General features: G+C 45.6%; 2 protein-coding genes across 4 annotated transcripts; one reads left to right on the forward strand and one right to left on the reverse strand.

The window, feature by feature from the left end:
• Positions 1–764: 764 nt before the first annotated feature.
• On the reverse strand, positions 765–6,485 carry LOC148184158 (uncharacterized). Of its 3 annotated transcripts, XM_088057122.1 has the most exons (5): positions 6,241–6,485; positions 5,113–5,183; positions 3,631–3,743; positions 2,008–2,114; positions 765–1,891 (listed from the first exon to the last, which is right to left on the reverse strand). In XM_088057122.1, the coding sequence occupies exons 2-5, from the start codon at positions 5,156–5,158 to the stop codon at positions 1,633–1,635; spliced, it is 525 nt and encodes a 174-aa protein (XP_087913248.1). In that variant the 5' UTR covers positions 5,159–5,183; positions 6,241–6,485; the 3' UTR covers positions 765–1,632. The 3 variants fall into 3 exon arrangements, 1 of the variants encoding a protein (XP_087913248.1); XR_015772838.1 differs by lacking the exons at positions 5,113–5,183; positions 6,241–6,485 and adding an exon at positions 4,199–4,328 and having other exon boundaries at positions 765–2,114; XR_015772839.1 differs by lacking the exons at positions 5,113–5,183; positions 6,241–6,485 and adding an exon at positions 4,220–4,319 and having other exon boundaries at positions 765–2,114.
• Positions 3,920–8,173, forward strand: SFRP2 (secreted frizzled related protein 2). The gene is made up of 3 exons (XM_005517568.3): positions 3,920–4,535; positions 5,165–5,245; positions 6,644–8,173. The coding sequence occupies exons 1-3, from the start codon at positions 4,043–4,045 to the stop codon at positions 6,946–6,948; spliced, it is 879 nt and encodes a 292-aa protein (XP_005517625.2). The 5' UTR covers positions 3,920–4,042; the 3' UTR covers positions 6,949–8,173.
• Positions 8,174–16,512: the final 8,339 nt, after the last annotated feature.

Here is a 16,512-nt window from a genome sequence, read left to right on the forward strand (position 1 = left end):
GTCAGCATTCCCCTAATCTGCTTGGCCTGGCAACTCTCACCAGTCAGTGGGGCTGGACTCATTTCAGTGGTGAAAGCGTCACCCAGACATTTGGGGAAGTTGGGTGCTTTGTGCCATGGCAAATCATTGCTCTCAAAGTGGCAAATCATCCATCCTAGTCTCACCATCTCCCCACAAAGGAAAACTAATTTGTGGGCTTCCCAGGTGCTGAAAGCTCAACATTTTCTCCAGGAAGGGGAGTGAGGTTGAGATACAACCTTGAATTAAACCTCCCAGGTGAGGGTGCAGGCATCCCAGAGAGATCTCAGGTGTGTCAGACTGCAAGTCTGACTAAACCCAGGACTTGAAGCATTAATTTGGACTAAATGGTCTCTAGAGGTTCCCTCCAGTCACTGTTATCCCATGATTCTGCAGCCCAAAAGGACCATGACACCTTCAGGTCGGTGGCAAAGAAATGTGAGGCCCTGACTGGAGGAGCCATCAGTGGTGGCAGCTTTTTGCCTCAAAGCTCATCACATCACCAAAGCACCTCCTAGGGCTGGGGGAAGAGAGAAGCAAAGAGGCTCCCTCCCACATACAGTACATGGCCAGGGAAGGGACCAAGTGATCTCAAAGCAGAAGACATGGAAAAGTATGACACAGATTAACAAATTCACACTCTTTATTGCTGCCTGTGTTAAAGCAAGTGCCTTGCCTATTCTTTAGCACAGAGGCAAGGCAACACATTTTTGCTTTTCCACACCTCTGCTGTCAGGATTGGCCAGAAAAATGTACAGAAGTTCATGGTTCTTATCAAGACTTGAAAACAAGGGGAAGCAGCACCACGGTTTTAACTTAGAGGGCACAGAACAGACACACTCCTTAGAACACAATGCAACACTGAACTCCGTGCAAGTTCCAAGGACTCCTGTCGTTTTCCCCACAGTTCATTCATTTTCACCACCATCCATCAGGTAACTGAGGGTTGGGGGGAACTGGAGCTGAGGTGTTTCCAGGCAGCTCATTCTCCCACCTAACTCCCAAGATTTAAGGTGATATAAGCACCTGAGGATTAAAGGCATTTTAACAGCTTATACAGATTTAAACATCTAAAGTGGCTTAAACGCCTATGTTACTTTCAAGGCTTTAAAGTGGCTTAACTATCCATGGCACTTGATGAATTTACGGATGCTCAAAAGCCTACACTGCCTTTAAAACAATCAAGCAAACTTTAATACAGTTTTTTTAAAAGGAGGTATACCTTATAACATCATTATATTTTAGGAGGGCTGTCCTGCTTGGCTCCTGCCAGGTAGTACCAGGTCACCCAAGCCTCCAACCCGATGGCTTTCGTGGGAGGTGGATGCCAGCGCCTTACCTGGCGGCAGCGGGCCCCACACCTACCGGAGAGCCGGGGCTGAACGTCCCCGCTCCCGAGTTCCGCTCCCAATTAAGCGAGAGACAGGGGATGTTTATTGGCCGGAGCTGCCCCCGGGGACTCTCTCAGGCACATCCCACGCCCCGAGAGCCGGCGGGCAGCGCCGGGCTGTGCTGGAGCAGGGGGCGAGCATCATATGCACCCCGGGAAGGCGGCTGGGCTCACGGTGAACGGGCCCTGCTGCCCTGCAGCGACGGCGAGCAGCATTCGGGTCCTCAGGCCGTGCCCGAGCTGGCAGCGAGGAGGGCTGAAGACAGCCTCGCCCTCTGGCGCTTTTCACCTGCGAGGACACCAGAGACTGCTCGGGTCTGCAGGCTGGTTTTGTTTACGTGATCTCGGGTCATTTTAAACTTAGAGTAAATGAGTTCACCGGGGGTCATTAAAAATGGAAATAATAAGGTCTCAATAAAACCTTGTTTCACATCAAGGCGTAATCCAGGAAAACGTGTGGTTTTTCTGCTTATTTCCTGTGAGCTGGAAACAAACAAGCAAACAAGTCTGGTGAAAAGAATGAGCAGGTTTCTGTCGGAAGTGTCTCATCCTCCACCACAGAGAATGGTTATTATCTCTAGTCTAAACAGTCTGCTCACATCTGGGTCTTTGCTTCCACATAGCCTTGCTGGCTGCATCGGTGGAAAGTGGTGTACGGGGAATTTATGGAGCAGGCAAGTTTTCTTCCAATCGTGCTGAAATCCACCTGAGGGTATATCAATGACTCCAAAAAATTAGAAGCAGTGAAAAAAAGACAGAGAAAAACAAACTACAAACTTGTCCATTTTACAAAGACCTAGTGAATAGCCTGGCCATTCAGGGTAAGAACAAACCTGTTGGTAGATTTCCTTCCACCAAACAGGAATTTGGGAACGGAGACTTGTAGAACCAGCACTGGTTCTACTGGAAGGGACATTCCTGGCAAATGACAAGGGCTACAGCCTCTGGCACTTGGCAAAATAGGCTTAAAATGGGCACCATAAGCCATCAGTGGGGCTCAGTCCTATGGAACTGAGGCCAGCAGCTTATATGTGCTCTGTTTAAAGGCAATTATTAATGGCAAGAATAAGTGGTGCTGTAAGAAATAAACTACTTTTATGTCTTACCACAAGTGATACTAGACACTACTAGAGTTAGGATGTTTATTTTCCAGGTATCAAACCACTTCAGGAGACATGCTGGCCTACAGAGAGATTACATTCATAAACTTGGTCCAGTGGAAGGGATCTTGGAATCTCCTCTGGAAGAGCTGGCACTGGCTTCACCATGTGACAGCAGCCTGCCTGAGGCAGCCCTGCAGCCATTCCAGCATGGCAGACCTGTGCCATGCAATGCTGCAGGTCCCATCTCTTTCCTATGCCATAAGCAATGAGTCACATATCTGGGAAAGCCCAGTAGGGAAACTGGATGTGCAGGGATCCTGCAATTTACAGAAGTCATCATGGCTGAGGCCAGCTTCCCATAAAACATCTCCATAAGGAGAAATATTCAGTAGCTGATTAATGAATGTGGTTTACCACAAAATGATACTACACAGGCCTACTCTTTTCAATAATAACCCCATAAATAATATTACTAAAAATCCAAAAATTATCCAAAGCACACTGAAGTTGAGTTGTGATCCCAGCGCCTTGCCTGTTGTCTTCCCTTTGGTGTTAAATCAACACAAACACAATTCTTCAAGGGAGTTTCTAGGTGAAGACAGGAGTGAAGGGATGTGCCTATGCTGCACGGAGCCAGGCCCGTGCTTTTAGCCTCAGAAAAACGTGCTAGTATTTCGAAAGCACTTGGATTCTTCCACTCGGGGAAATCCCCCACTGGCAGTCGGGGTCCATCCAGGGGCTGCAGAGCCCGGGTCTGCTGCAGACCCCGCTCCTGGCAGGGGAGGGCCAGGGGCAGGAGGGGCTGGGGGGCAGCAGGAGGGCCCGGCCTGACAGCAGTCCCCAGGGCAGGGCAGGGCCGGACTGGGGCGGGCAGTGCCGGCAGCTCCCAGGTACTGCCTGCCGCTCCAGCCCCGGGCCGAGCCCTGCCAGCATCGCAGGGAGGGGCCGGAGGTGCCAAACATCCCCCGAGGGATGAGGGAGCCGCCAGCCTCGCCCCTTGCCTGGGGACCGACCCTGCCACATCTCCCGTCCGCTGGCAGCGAAAACTCCAGAGGTGGGCAGGGGGTGCCGGGGGGAGCGGGGCGGCTCCGCAGCAGCTGTGCCTGAGGCAAAGCTCACCTCCAACTCCCCACGGGCCCTGCCCGGCACAAGAGCTCCTCGGGGTTCTTTGTTCGCCGGGATCCTTCCCTCCGTCTCCGTGCTCGCACGGTAATGTTCCTTGCAAGGATTTCCTGCCAAAAGACAATCCCCCTGAGCAAAAGCAGACCGAGAAAGTAGTGACCAATCCTTTCTGGATGGCTGTCACCAGGCTCCTCCCAGCCCCCGCTCCCCCTGCTATTTGCATACAAAAAAATCCAGAAAACTCCCGTTTGCCCCAGCATCTCGCTCAGACTCTCAGTCCCCGCCTGGCAGCAGGAGCCCGGGCTGGGGGACGCTGCCCGCGGCTGAGGTAGCATCGCGCCGCCCGCCCCGTCACCCCGGCCCCCCGAGCCTTTCGCCAGCCCCCCCTCCACCTCCTCCGCGCCCCAAAATGCAGCGCCGCCTCTACGCCCTGCTCCTGCTGGCGTCCCAGTGCATGGGCTCGGCCGCCGGGCTCTTCCCCTTCGGGGAGCCCGACTTCTCTTACAAGCGTTCCAACTGCAAGCCCATCCCCGCACCGATGCTGCTGTGCCGGGGCATCGAGTACCAGAGCATGCGGCTGCCCAACCTGCTGGGGCATGAGACGGTGCAGGAGGTGATGGAGCAGGCGACCACCTGGATCCCGCTGGTGCAGAAGCAGTGCCACCCCGACACCAGGAAGTTCCTCTGCTCCCTCTTTGCCCCGGTCTGCATCGACGACCTGGACGAGATCATCCAGCCCTGCCACTCGCTCTGCGAGGAGGTGAAGGAGAGCTGCGCCCCGGTGATGTCCGCTTTCGGCTTCCCCTGGCCCGACATGCTGGACTGCAGCCGCTTCCCCAAGGACAACGACCTCTGCATCCCGCTGGCCAGCAGCGATCACATCCTCCCCGTCACCAGGGAAGGTAAGAGGGAGCGGCCGGGTCGCCCCCGGACAGGCAGCATCTGCCCCCGAAGAGGCGCCCCGACAGCGGGGTCCCTCCGCGGCTTTCCACGGGGGATGGAAGGCGTCAGCCTTGAGTTACAGCTCGCCCCGCTGCTCCGGGACGGGGAGACCGGGGAGGTGGCCGCAGACCGGGCTCAGGGAGGCTTTTTCAAGGGGGCCGGGGAAACCGCAGTCGGGGAGCTGTCACCGGCCTGCGCCCATCTCCATCCTCAAAGAAAAGGTCTGGGACTCGGCACTGAAACCGCGCGGCATCCAGAGGGTGGATCGCCTTGTACAAGAGTCGTCGCTGTAGCGCGGAGCTGGGGGGCTCCGTGTTGTATTTCGACCTCCCTCCCCAGTCCCCTTTTACTTTTTTACCCGTTAAAACAAAAACTTTTGGTTGAGGCGTGAGAAGCCCACCGTGACCCCTGTAGCGGGTCTGCAGCAGGATAAGGCGCCACAAAGTGCCCGGGCAGCTCCGCGGCTGGGGGGAGAAGGAGCAGGCTCCGGGGTGAGGGGATGGAAGCTGGCGTTTCCCAAAGGGTTCCCAACGCCACCTGCTGTTCCTTTCTCCCCGGGTCTGACGGGGACTGTTGCTTGCATTTCCAGCACCCAAGGTCTGTGATGCCTGCAAAAACAAAAATGAAGATGATAATGACATCGTGGAAAACCTCTGCAAAAACGACTTTGGTAAGTGGAAGCAGAGCTCCTCTGGCTTGAAACTTGAGAGCAGAGGATCAGGTACAGCTCCCAGTGGAGTCAGTGAGAGATGTGCCTGAATAAAGGCAGGGCTTTGACCGTTGGGTCATGAAACACAAAATTCCACCTTGGAGTAAAAAGTAGCCCTTTTTATCATTCTTTTCTGTTTACTGTTTTGAAGTAGTGCTCTTTTATGTGGATGTTGCTGGCGAGCCCAGTAGAAAGTAAAATGAAGAGGAAAAAAAAAAAGAGAATCTTTCATGCAGACTATTGCCTGGGGAGAAGTAGAGCAAAGCTTCATTTAGATGTTTGAGACAGAGCTGCATGACCAATCTCAGTGTATCATAAGAAAGACTCTCTCTGCAGATTAAGAATGAAGCTCTATATATCATTTGACAGAGAAGGTAATGCACAGACAATTGGGGATATAAACTTAATGGGAAGATCTGGGGTTAGAGGAGGACAAGAAAGCCCCTTCAACACAGACAACTGAAGGACACATTATCCACACATTAGCATTTCAAGAGCAAAAGGGAATAAGGAGGGGAATCCTTTTACAATAGGTCAGTGTTTAATACCTGGAAACAGATTTGTAGTGTAAGTATCTACAACAATTCAAAAGTCTTTCTTTAAAAAAAGAAAACAAAAACCCACCCAAAACCTGAAACCATGATTGTGGGACATAATTGCTAAAAAAATCAATACTTTTGGCCTGGCAAATTGCACTCAGATAAATCCTCCTAAAGCTAAACATGCCCCACAGCTTCTCAGAGGGCTCTGTATCCCCTTCCTAGTTATTTTACCAAATCGAATGCAGCTGTTGGACCAATTTGCCCTCCATGGGATCTATTCTTTCAAAAAAACAATGCATGTGAAATATCATTTCCTTACAGGTTTGCCTAAAATCCTCTCCAGCCTAATAAATTAAGTGTAGAAGTTTTGAGCTGCAGGAGAGATCAGGTTTCAGATTAGGTCTAGATACTTGCCTCTCCACCTCCCCTTCAAACGCTACTTTCAGGAAGGCTGTCCTCTCCCAGCAGAAAAAAAATGGTGCTCTGCTTAGTGTAGCAAACGTGCCCTCTCTCTGTTGCAAACAGGAGAAAAGCTGGAAAAAATATTAATTTAGAAAGGAAGGGAAAAGAGGGGGAGGGGAGAGAGGAGAAAAGCAGTCCAAAAACCCTCAACCCTAAGGTTGATTCAAACTGAAATGACTTGCATGCCCTTTGTGGCTTTAGAAATGGAGCCACCTGCTGCCTCTTCTGTCAGCCCTGACAGTTTAATTAGCAATAGAGCACCTCCCTCCCCAGGTCCTCTTTATGTGCACTAATGGGAAAAAAACCTCTCAATCTCTCTCCCTCTCCCCACTTCCCCCTCCCCTCGCTCTATTAGCCTTGAAGATAAAAGTGAAGGAGATTGCCTACATCAATGGGGATACCAAGATCACCCCCGAAACAAAGAGCAAAACCATCTACAAGCTGAATGGGCTGACAGAAAGAGATCTGAGGAAGATAGTGCTCTGGCTCAAAGGTGGCCTCCAGTGTACCTGCGATGAGATGAACGACATCAACGTCCCCTACTTGGTGATGGGGCAGAAGCAAGCTGGGGAACTCGTGATCACCTCGCTGAAGCGGTGGCAGAAAGGGCAGCGGGCTTTCAAGCGGTTCTCCCGCAGCATCCGCAAACTGCAGTGTTAGTGGCTTCATCCCTGGCTGTCCTCCGGCAGCCACCCCTGTCCCAAGCTCTCTGGGCCTCCCGCACCTTCCTGCTTTGGCCCCTGTGAGCCTCGAGATGCCGTGGGCACAAGACACAGCGACCGCTCTCCAGGAGGGGAAGAACCCCTCCGTTTTTGTACATAGGTTAAAATGTAATAAAAAAAAAATAATAATGACTATTTTTGGGAAGTATTAAAGTATCTCGCTTAAAGCTTGGGGGTTTTTTATGGTTGCAAACGTGACTTTGGTCTGAGGTCTCTCCCTCTTCGTTTCGGTAATGCTGGTTCATTTATGTTGCCGCTTCTCTGTATGCGTGCATGTTTGTTGTGCCACAGCAGGAGACGCAGAGAAAGCCAAGCATGGCCTGTCACCACGGGCACAGCGCTTCCGCTGAGGTGACACGGCTTCCCGTCTGTATTAACACTATAAAGGTCACATTATGACTCTTGCATGTGATACATAGGCACCAGTAAGAGTATATTAACCATTCTCACATTTTATTTTCCACAAGTCTGAGCCCTTCTCTCTCAGAAAAGAAAAAAAAAAAAAAAAAAAAAAAAAGAACAAGTTTTGGAGCCAGTTGATCTGAATGCAACTTTTTTCTAATTATTTTGCAAATTAAACCATCTGTAGCCTAACTGTAATATACCTAGTGGTTAATCTGAAAGAGTTGTAAAATATTGCTTTAATTAACCTTGTAAATACTCCAGATAAATGTTATATTCTTGTATATAAACTTTACATCATAGTTTACTCATTGTCTCTGTCTGTATTCATTTTAATCCATTTTGGGAGAGCTGGGAGAAAGATGTCCAACTGGACATCTTTGTCATGGCAAAGCGGAAATTGTCATACCACCCTGAGTGGCCGGTAGAGAAGCACAAAGAAGCCTCTAGTGCTGCAATCAGAAAATCTGTAGTGGACCTCATTTCCCTGAAGATGAGCCCACAAGACACAGGACTGAGGTTCAGTCAGCTCATTTTAATGTGTGTCTTTTGAGCTCTTGGAGATGAGGCTTCTTTTCTGAGGCTCCTTTGTTTGACTGCCTGCATTTTCTCATCTTCTCAGAGGACTCTCCTGACATGGAATTGCAATGAGACCACTGTCTTAAAAATTAAATCCATCTTTCCATTTCTTGGAAAAGACATATTAAGGAGAAAAATGTCATTTGCAACTTGCAGTTCAGAATAATGGTAGAGCAAAGCATTTTTTTATATGTATGTACACTCACTATTCTTACTGAGAAAGAAAATAAAACCTACCTAATAGTGTAACTAAATGAATGTTTTTCAGGAGTTTTCTTATAAATGTTTTCTGATTAAGCATATTACCTGAATTTTATTGTACTTACCCTGAAAAATAGTCTTGCATCCTGGTGCTGTTACACATAGAGAATTCTTCTTAGCTTCACTGACAGGATGAGCAGTCCCATATTCCCAAGAACAACATTTTATGTTGACAGAATACAAATCAAACACTACTCTACTTTTCTGTTAAGTAAAAAAAAAACAGGTTATTTTCATAAATTTAGTGTTATTTTTCATCATCAGGATCAAAAGATGGAAAGTAAAGACCCAACATGTACATTTTTTTAGAAAAATGAATTATTTGCCCTCTCCCACAGTCTTAATGCATTAACTACACCTGGTAGGATGCTGACCATGCAAGAAAAGATAAATCCTCACAAACGTCCTCAAAAGTACAAGAATTTAAAACAATTTTTTAAAAGGGAAAAAAGTAACCAATCACCAAACAAAATCCCCATTTCAAACTGGCTCTTAATTATTTTGTGAAATGGTATCCATTTTTAAAGGCCAATACCTTGCTGAAAAGTCATAAAAACCTTTCTTCTGAATGAACCTGGCTTACCAGGAAAGAGATTTGACTCTTTTTGTGTTCTGGTGTAATTATTTTAACACTAGCACTCTGTCCATCATCCTACAGAGCCATTTGCATTCAGGTGTTTTATCATTCTACCCTTTCTGCTCAGCATATGATGTAATGCCAGTACCTGAACAGCCCTGGGTTTAGAGGAGGTGTCTGAAGATGAACCTGCAGGAAACAGGCATATGTGCCCCGTGGGGGAAAGCACTTTGAAGAGGCAGTTGTTGCAATGCAGCAGTCACTGGGGACTGAAAATGAACAGCCAGGACTGTTGCACACAGCCTGCCTTAAAGATACTAAGTTGTCCTACAGCAGTCATAAAATTATCTTTAATTGGGCTGTCCTAGAAGGCAGCAGTACTGATGCTGATGAGGACAGACAGGTCACACACAGTTACTCACTCTGGGGTCATATTAAAGCCAAGACCAGATAACAGATATTTGCCAAATTACTTAGATGTATGAAGACGTATCACCTATGGTCAACAGTGCCCTGTCTTAAAGCAAAACCCCACACCACATTCCCCTTCCTCCATCACAACATAAACAGTTACACCAGCAAAATCCTGTTTATATTGGGACAAATTCAGGAGAAGAACCAATTAAACTGGCAAACAATCAATTTTGCTGATAAAATCGATGTCCTGGATTAAGAGCACCCTGCCATACAGATGCTGTACCAATAAAGCCTTCTGCATGTGGCCCCTGGCTGAATCACTGGGACCATCCACTCTTGAGGTGAATTGACAGGGTAGGATTACCTTTCAGACAAACAGGATTTAGGCAAATGTGAAGTCATGGGATTCACCCTTTCCCAAATTTCCATTACCTTGTTCTAACAGCATTGTATTTAAGGATGGGTCGTATCTACCTCACCAAGAGGTGTCAATGTTTGTTGTACTGTTTCTAGTGGTGTAAAAGCCAGACATTGCAAACTATTCAACTGAAAATTAGGATTTTAAAGTCACAGCCTGAGGAAACTTCACCTCTCAGACACTGGCAAAGAAGTAAACACATGCATTTTTACTCTTACTTGCTCAAAAATAACTGAAAAACTTTGACTGTGCCAGGAAAATAGTGAGCCAAACATATAATAAAAATTATCAGAGCCTGTTACTTCTCATAATTGTGTTGCATATACTTCAGAGTAACTTTATTGGTTCACTCCTAACAAAGATTTTTTTGCAATTGATGAAAAAAGGCAACCCACTGCTGCATTTTTTCAGACACTTTTTGTCTTTTTCTAAATAAAACAACGTTTTTATGCAGCCAATTATGTAGCTTCCATTGTATTTGCTTTCATAAAAACTATAAAAGCAGCTGACTACAATGGATTAGTTTAAGAACAATAATAATGATACTTGACATTTATACAGAAGTTTCCATTTAGTTTCTCAGACTGCCTTCACAAAAATAGGCATTTATATCCTTCTTTTGCAGATCAGGAAAACGAGGCACAGTGAAGTGAAATAACTCATTCAAAACCACCCAGTAAGTCTTTTACAGTCAAGAAAAACAGAGTATTTATTTTTCTCCAAGTTTTATGCTCTAATCACTAGCCCACAGCAATCAGAATGACGTATAATCAAGGCAGCACTTAGATTATAATTTGAAAGCATAATATCAACCAAGGCTCCCTCCAACTTCTTCCCCTCAAGTGTGTAAAAAAAAAAGTCTGCCCAAATTCGAATTTAAAACCCATCAGCAATATTCCTCACAGACCTTTCCTTTCTTTCTTATTGGTAGTTCTCTTTATTCTTTAACTATTTCTTAATCCTGTTTTCTCCCTCACTTCTCATTCACTTCAGACACCCATAAAGAAGCCACCCAACCCCTCTCTCACCGCTCTCATACAGACACTTTTGCCCTCAGAATGGTTTATTAAAGAACTCATGCAGTATAACCAGACACAAGCCACAAAAATCCCAGTGACTGGCTCAAGACTTAAAAAGACCCATGTGGAAAATCCAGCAAGAGACATGTAAATTTAATTAATTATTTTCTCTGAGGACAGGAGGGCAGTTAGATGCCACAAGGAACATCACAGACACATGCTGGTTGGCTCTGGCCACTATATCTATTCTACAGGACGAGAATATAAAGATATTTAAGGAATATGTGAGCAAGAATGAAGAATAAACAGGTAGGACACACCTCTCCTTGCTGACCAGGTCTGCTGCATATCTCCTTGTTGTTATAACCCTTTGTTCTCCAGTCTTGGACCATGAAGCACCTCTCTCAACCATCTTTCAGATGTCTCACTACCTTTCTTCAGCCTTCAAGGGTATCAACCAGGACCAGAGCCACCAAGACCAAGGAAAGGACCACCGCTTTATCCCCTAGGTGTCCATGGGACATGAACAACCCCCCTGCAGCCAGCAGAGCAGCTCAGCTTTGGCTGCTTTGGCAGCCCACTGCCATCCTCACCAAACCTACCAGCTCTGGCAGCCTTTGTGATGTGGCCACAGTTGGTAGTGCCAGAGGAAGGGCAGTGGATTGATTGCTACCAGAGCAGTAGGCAGCCTCCCTTAGGCTGGACAGCCAGGCTTTTGTTACTGGAGACAGAAGTTCCTATTTCTAGGCTTCAGAGACCTGCCTATATGATTTATCTAGAAGTTGTTTCTTATCAGCAGATGTAGTTTTAGTACAGCCTGACTGTCTGGTGAAACAACCACAGGAATGGATCTTGTTTGCCTCTACAAAGAGGAGAGTGCAAGATATTCACATCACAGGAATCCAAGACCCCAGGCTCTCTTACAAACATAAATTAGCCCACACTATATCCCTTTGGGGTGAGTTTAATAGAGTAACATTTTCCAAATGCATCAACTGCTTTCAGGGTGAGCCATGGGCTCCTAAATCACCTAGATGCCTTGGAAAATATTAGCCGCTATCCCCCACTGGAGTTCAAGCCAGTTGGCCAGGGTCAGCCAGCAAGCCTGTCACCCAGCCAGGAGGAACACCTCAGCAATCAGCCAGCCACCCCATTGCTCTCACAACTGATCAAAATAACCAACCAACACAGAAGGCTGCACTGTGGAGCAGCTGATGGAGCAAACTTCAAAACCAATCCCCACACAGACAGAGCAGCTGTCCAGCCAGAAGGACCAGCACAAGTTAGAGGTATGCTCAGTGTCTTACAGGACAGACACAAGAAACATATACCTTCTAAGACTCACAATAAGGCAATGCTGTTAATGCAGCTCTCTCAAAACCCAGATGCTGCAGATCATCCTTTTGGAGTCATTTTCAGACCACAAAAGTGATGCTAGAATTGTGGAGAATTTTCTGTTTGGACACAGCAGATTGCCTTTAGAGGCAGAGCCAAAACTAGCAGGAACTGGCAGATTTAGGACTGATCTAGGAAAGTAGCAGAAATGCTAATTTAAGAATACTTTCAACTTTCCAGATCTTTGTTTTCAGAGCTTAATCCTGACAGTCTTCATCAGACATGAAACTTTCCATATGGAGCCACTATGGAAAGACAATTAAAGAGTTTTCCAGTGATACCTGTTTTTATCAGGCAAGAGATAACTAATCCTTCCCTGGCAATTTCCCTGCATTGTTAGTTAAATTCAAATCCCTAACATTGTCTAATTGCCTTTTTTGTTATGTGAATCTCCAGCCATGCACCATAGGGAGCCCTGGCGGGTTACACATTGAGACAGGTGCTTTAGTGGCTGCAGGGCTCACATCATTAGGCACACGCAGAGCTATTAATCATTTCAGTTTACTCTGAGCACAAACTTGAATTAAGTCAGGCCACTTTCCTAAGCAAAACAATAGCTTAATTGTAACAGGTAAGGCAAAAGCGTTTTGAGAGGTAGAATTTCAGGAACTAGGGCAACTCCCCCTGCCAAAAAAAAAGAATCAAGAGAGACAAGAAAATACACTGTAATTTAAGAATAAGGAGCTTTAATCACTTGTTTTCAACAAGGGAAGAAAAATAATCTATTTGCCTCACACAGCCTTTTACTTTCAGATGCTGAATTCCTTGATATGGGAAAAGTTGTCTCATTTACATTCTGTGATCTGTAGCACTGCAATCATCCCAGTGATATGAATGGCGGGTTGTTTGGAATTTTTTTCACACAATCGGGAGTTTTAAATAGAGATGGATTTTCAAAAGCATCTACTGAAGCACAAGTTCAAAGATTTCAAAAGAAAGTATTCTTAGGTTTTGATTTTTAAAGTAACTTACACAACAGAAGGAGGAAAAAAATAACTGTTGGAAACAATGTAAGAAGGCATTTAAAGTCCTCTTAGATGCCTGCAGATGCTTATCTGTTTCTTGAGGTACCCACATATATTTAAATATCTGGCTGCAAGGCATCCTTAGAGAGTTTAATGTACCTGGCACCCAGGGATTTTGGAAATAGGACCAAGACTGTTGAAAATATTAGCAAGTAGTGGTATTATAATCTATCCCACACATGTGATACGATAAATTTGTCTTTACTCTTTCGTTTCAAAGTTTGACTAGAATATGATACTTACGCGAAGAGCTGAAATAAGACATCTTTGCTTCCCCACAGAAACAGACTTTGTAAATTCATAAGGTTCCTCTGGAATTCTAAAGCTAGCTCTGCCTTCACAAGAAAACACTGCATGGAAATTAGTCCCTCAATTCAGAACTAAGCTTTAGAAACCTCGCTAGAAAGATTAGCATCCTTCTCAACTTTGTACTGCTGCATTAAGTAGATGAACAAGAAAAGATTTGTATTAAATACTTCTGTCTACAACACAACACAGCTGGAAACTAAACTAACTGTTAAGACTTGACTTGCAGCTGCTCCAACTCACTGGTACATAGCAAGGAGTGGTATAAAAGTCAGAAGTATAGTCAGAGTACACAGAATATTTTGAGTTGGAAGGGACCCATAAGGATCATCAAGTCTGACTCTTAAGTGAATGGCTCATATAAGAATGAGACCAGTGAACCTGGCATTATTAGCACCATGCTCTAACCAGCTGAGCTGAACTCAAAATGGATGAAAGAGAAGCATTTACTCACATGTGAAAGTCAAAAGGATCACCAGAGACATCTAGAACATGGATTACAATATCTATGCTGGTAACATGCCACAACATTAGTGTGAAGTTCACCCAGCAGTAACTACACTTTTTGTTTGCATATTGTATCCAAATGTGAGCTGCCCCACAGAACAACCATTTTCTGCACCCCACTGCCCACTGCTGTGTGCTCCCATCATCTTCTTGGATCACACAAGGCAGACAGTGTGTGGGCTCAGCTCTTTTACCCAGCCCCAAAGGAGCCCTGAATGAAAACAGCTAGATACCACAGTGGCTTGTGAGGAGTTTGGCAGCTGAGCATGGGACTTACCATGGCTGCACCATCTCTGTGTCTGCATGGGGACCAAGTGCAGGGAGGCCACATAGAGTGCACCTCAAATACATGCCCTCAGCCCAGATATTTGCAAAGAAACTAGTATATTACAGCAGGCTCAGTCTTGATTTGCTGCTGTGGCTTGCCCAGCACCAAGGTAAGTTGGTGAGGGGAGCTGAAGCGTTTGCAGTATCAACTTCATCTTGGTATAGCCTGTCTCTGGAGCACATTTAAGTGTCCTGCTCTTCATGACAAGGAGCCAGGGCTGGGGTGCTGTTCCAGCCCTTGAGCTCACACAAGCCAGGTGAGCAGCAGGCAGGAGATGCGAGACCATCTGCAGGGCAGGGCTCAGCACACCTGAGTCTTGGACAGGAAAAATACAGCTTTTCAGTCTTATGGGAGTCTTGATAAGGTTGAGCACCTTGAGGCCCAGGTTTGCAGCATTTGCCAGCTGAACTCTCCTCCTGCTTGTCTGTCTCTCACACTCATTCTATCTTTGATCCTCTCAAGGAGAAAAAGAATGTAGAAGAACTTGTGGAAAACTTTACACACAGCAGTACTCCAAAAAGAGATAAGAAAGAGGTGCTGGTGAATACTGTAATGGCACAATCTACTTCAGTGGGAGTTTCTCGTCTGGCTGATGCATTTCATTTCTGACACGCTATTGAAAGGATAGTGCAGAGACAGAGGTTAAAAAAAAAAGGGGGGGCAAAATTTGCCAGGGAACTTGGTACCAACATATATTCTAGGTGGACTTAATGAAGTGTAAAATGATGGCCTAGAGCTGGTCCTAGGGAAATAAGCAGTAAAATTCCATATACATTAATAGAAACAAAGGTTCCTGCGTTAACTATTTTGAAGAGCCTGACTGTTCAATGGCAAGAGAATACATTTTCCAATTTTCATGCTATGTACAAGTCAAGGACACCAAGTATTTGGAAGAGCCACTCCTGCTCAAACTCCAAGTAGAAGAGAAACGTTGTGAGTAGATTTAATGGAGCCCTCCTGAAGCCACTGCTATAATATAGCTGATAGCTACAATGCAGTGGCTCACTAAGTCCAAATAAAACATGTATTTATATACAAATGCAATAGCAAAAGCTATTGGGAAGAAAAAACAACCCTGATTGTCATTGTGTGGGCATATAAAGAGGTGGAGAAGTAACTGTGGTCAGGATAAAGTCATTCTCATAGTATAGTGTCAGGCAACTGGCTAAGTGCAAAGCTGCCCAAAGTTCAGTGAAGTCAGCCCAGTGACATGTGGAGCAGATGCTGAAAGCCTGACAGCTGGAAATGTTGGAAGCACTTGTCATCAAAAGGTGGCAGGAAGCTTATGTCAGCTGGAAAAGAGCCTGGATGCTTGTTGCTAGGGCAGCAGAGAGGGTTTTGACAGATAAAAGTGTTGGTGAGCAACAACTAGAGATAAGAGCGCAGATCCCTGGGAAGGCGGAGGAGGGCTGGTTCTTCACGTTTATCTTTAGTGATAGGGATACAAAAGGTCACTGCAAACCCCCAATTTGGGGCAAGGCCTTGCATGGTCCTCAAGCCATCTGCCACTAGCTTAACCCTAGAAAGGAATTGTTAGTGTGGCATTTCATTCTCAGTGTTATGGTGTAAGTGCTACAGCTAGCAGGGAGGCTGCAGATGGGGAAGAAAGCAAGGGGTGTGGGGAAGAAAATATTCGTCTTTGAGAAGAGTTAAATTTGTTAGACTTGACCTTGAGAACCTGAATGAGAACAGTTATGTCCATACCTTGGCAAAGTGCCTTCTTTTTGTATTTTACGTTCCTCTAGACACATTTGGAGTAAAGCAACGAAGACATAGCAGACCTGTCCTCAAGTAAATCTCATTTGGTCCTGCAAGAAACAGAGGTGGAAAAAGACCCAAAAGTTCTTTATTGGGGTAGCTAAACTGTAAGTGTGTTAAAGAACAGGAAGAAAACCCAAGGTCTATGAAAAAATGCACAGTCTTCAGAGAGACTGAAAATTAAAACCTTGTTAGTTGCTAGTTGCAGATCAGATCCAGTAAAAAAATCTAGAAAACAACAAAAAATAGAAATCCTTTTGCAAGTTTTTTTAAACAAGTTTCCCCAAATGTACAATATTGCTCAGAGATTTTCCAGAGCAAAAAGCATTATAAAAGTTACAGTATTGATAGCAATTTCAGATAAATGGAACACCCAAGGTCTTTGTCAATTTTCACACTATGAAAAGTTTCATTAATCAGGTACAGCTGGCTGAACATTTTTTTCATTATATGGTTTATTGGTTTGGATGACTCAAATAAACTGGGGAAATTCTAGTGCTGTTTCCCTTT

The sequence above is a fragment of the Pseudopodoces humilis genome, chromosome 6 (assembly GCF_049639895.1).
Source record: "Pseudopodoces humilis isolate 2021_Gansu_Grassland_sample_001 chromosome 6, ASM4963989v1, whole genome shotgun sequence".
In the NCBI taxonomy this organism is placed as follows: Eukaryota; Metazoa; Chordata; class Aves; order Passeriformes; family Paridae; genus Pseudopodoces; species Pseudopodoces humilis.

What these genes read in the sequence shown, in the direction of transcription:
- SFRP2 (XM_005517568.3), top strand. Translation starts at nt 4,043, where the DNA reads ATGCAGCGCCGCCTCTACGCCCTGCTCCTGCTGGCGTCCCAGTGCATG. An exon ending in CCTCCCCGTCACCAGGGAAG is followed by an intron (nt 4,536 to 5,164) that starts GTAAGAGGGAGC and finishes TTGCATTTCCAG; the next exon opens with CACCCAAGGTCTGTGATGCC. An exon ending in CCTCTGCAAAAACGACTTTG is followed by an intron (nt 5,246 to 6,643) that starts GTAAGTGGAAGC and finishes TCGCTCTATTAG; the next exon opens with CCTTGAAGATAAAAGTGAAG.
- LOC148184158 (XM_088057122.1), bottom strand. Translation starts at nt 5,158, where the DNA reads ATGCAAGCAACAGTCCCCGTCAGACCCGGGGAGAAAGGAACAGCAG. An exon ending in CGGGGAGAAAGGAACAGCAG is followed by an intron (nt 3,744 to 5,112) that starts GTGGCGTTGGGA and finishes GTCTTTTGGCAG; the next exon opens with GAAATCCTTGCAAGGAACAT. An exon ending in GTGGAAGCAAAGACCCAGAT is followed by an intron (nt 1,892 to 2,007) that starts GTGAGCAGACTG and finishes GTTTGTTTCCAG; the next exon opens with CTCACAGGAAATAAGCAGAA.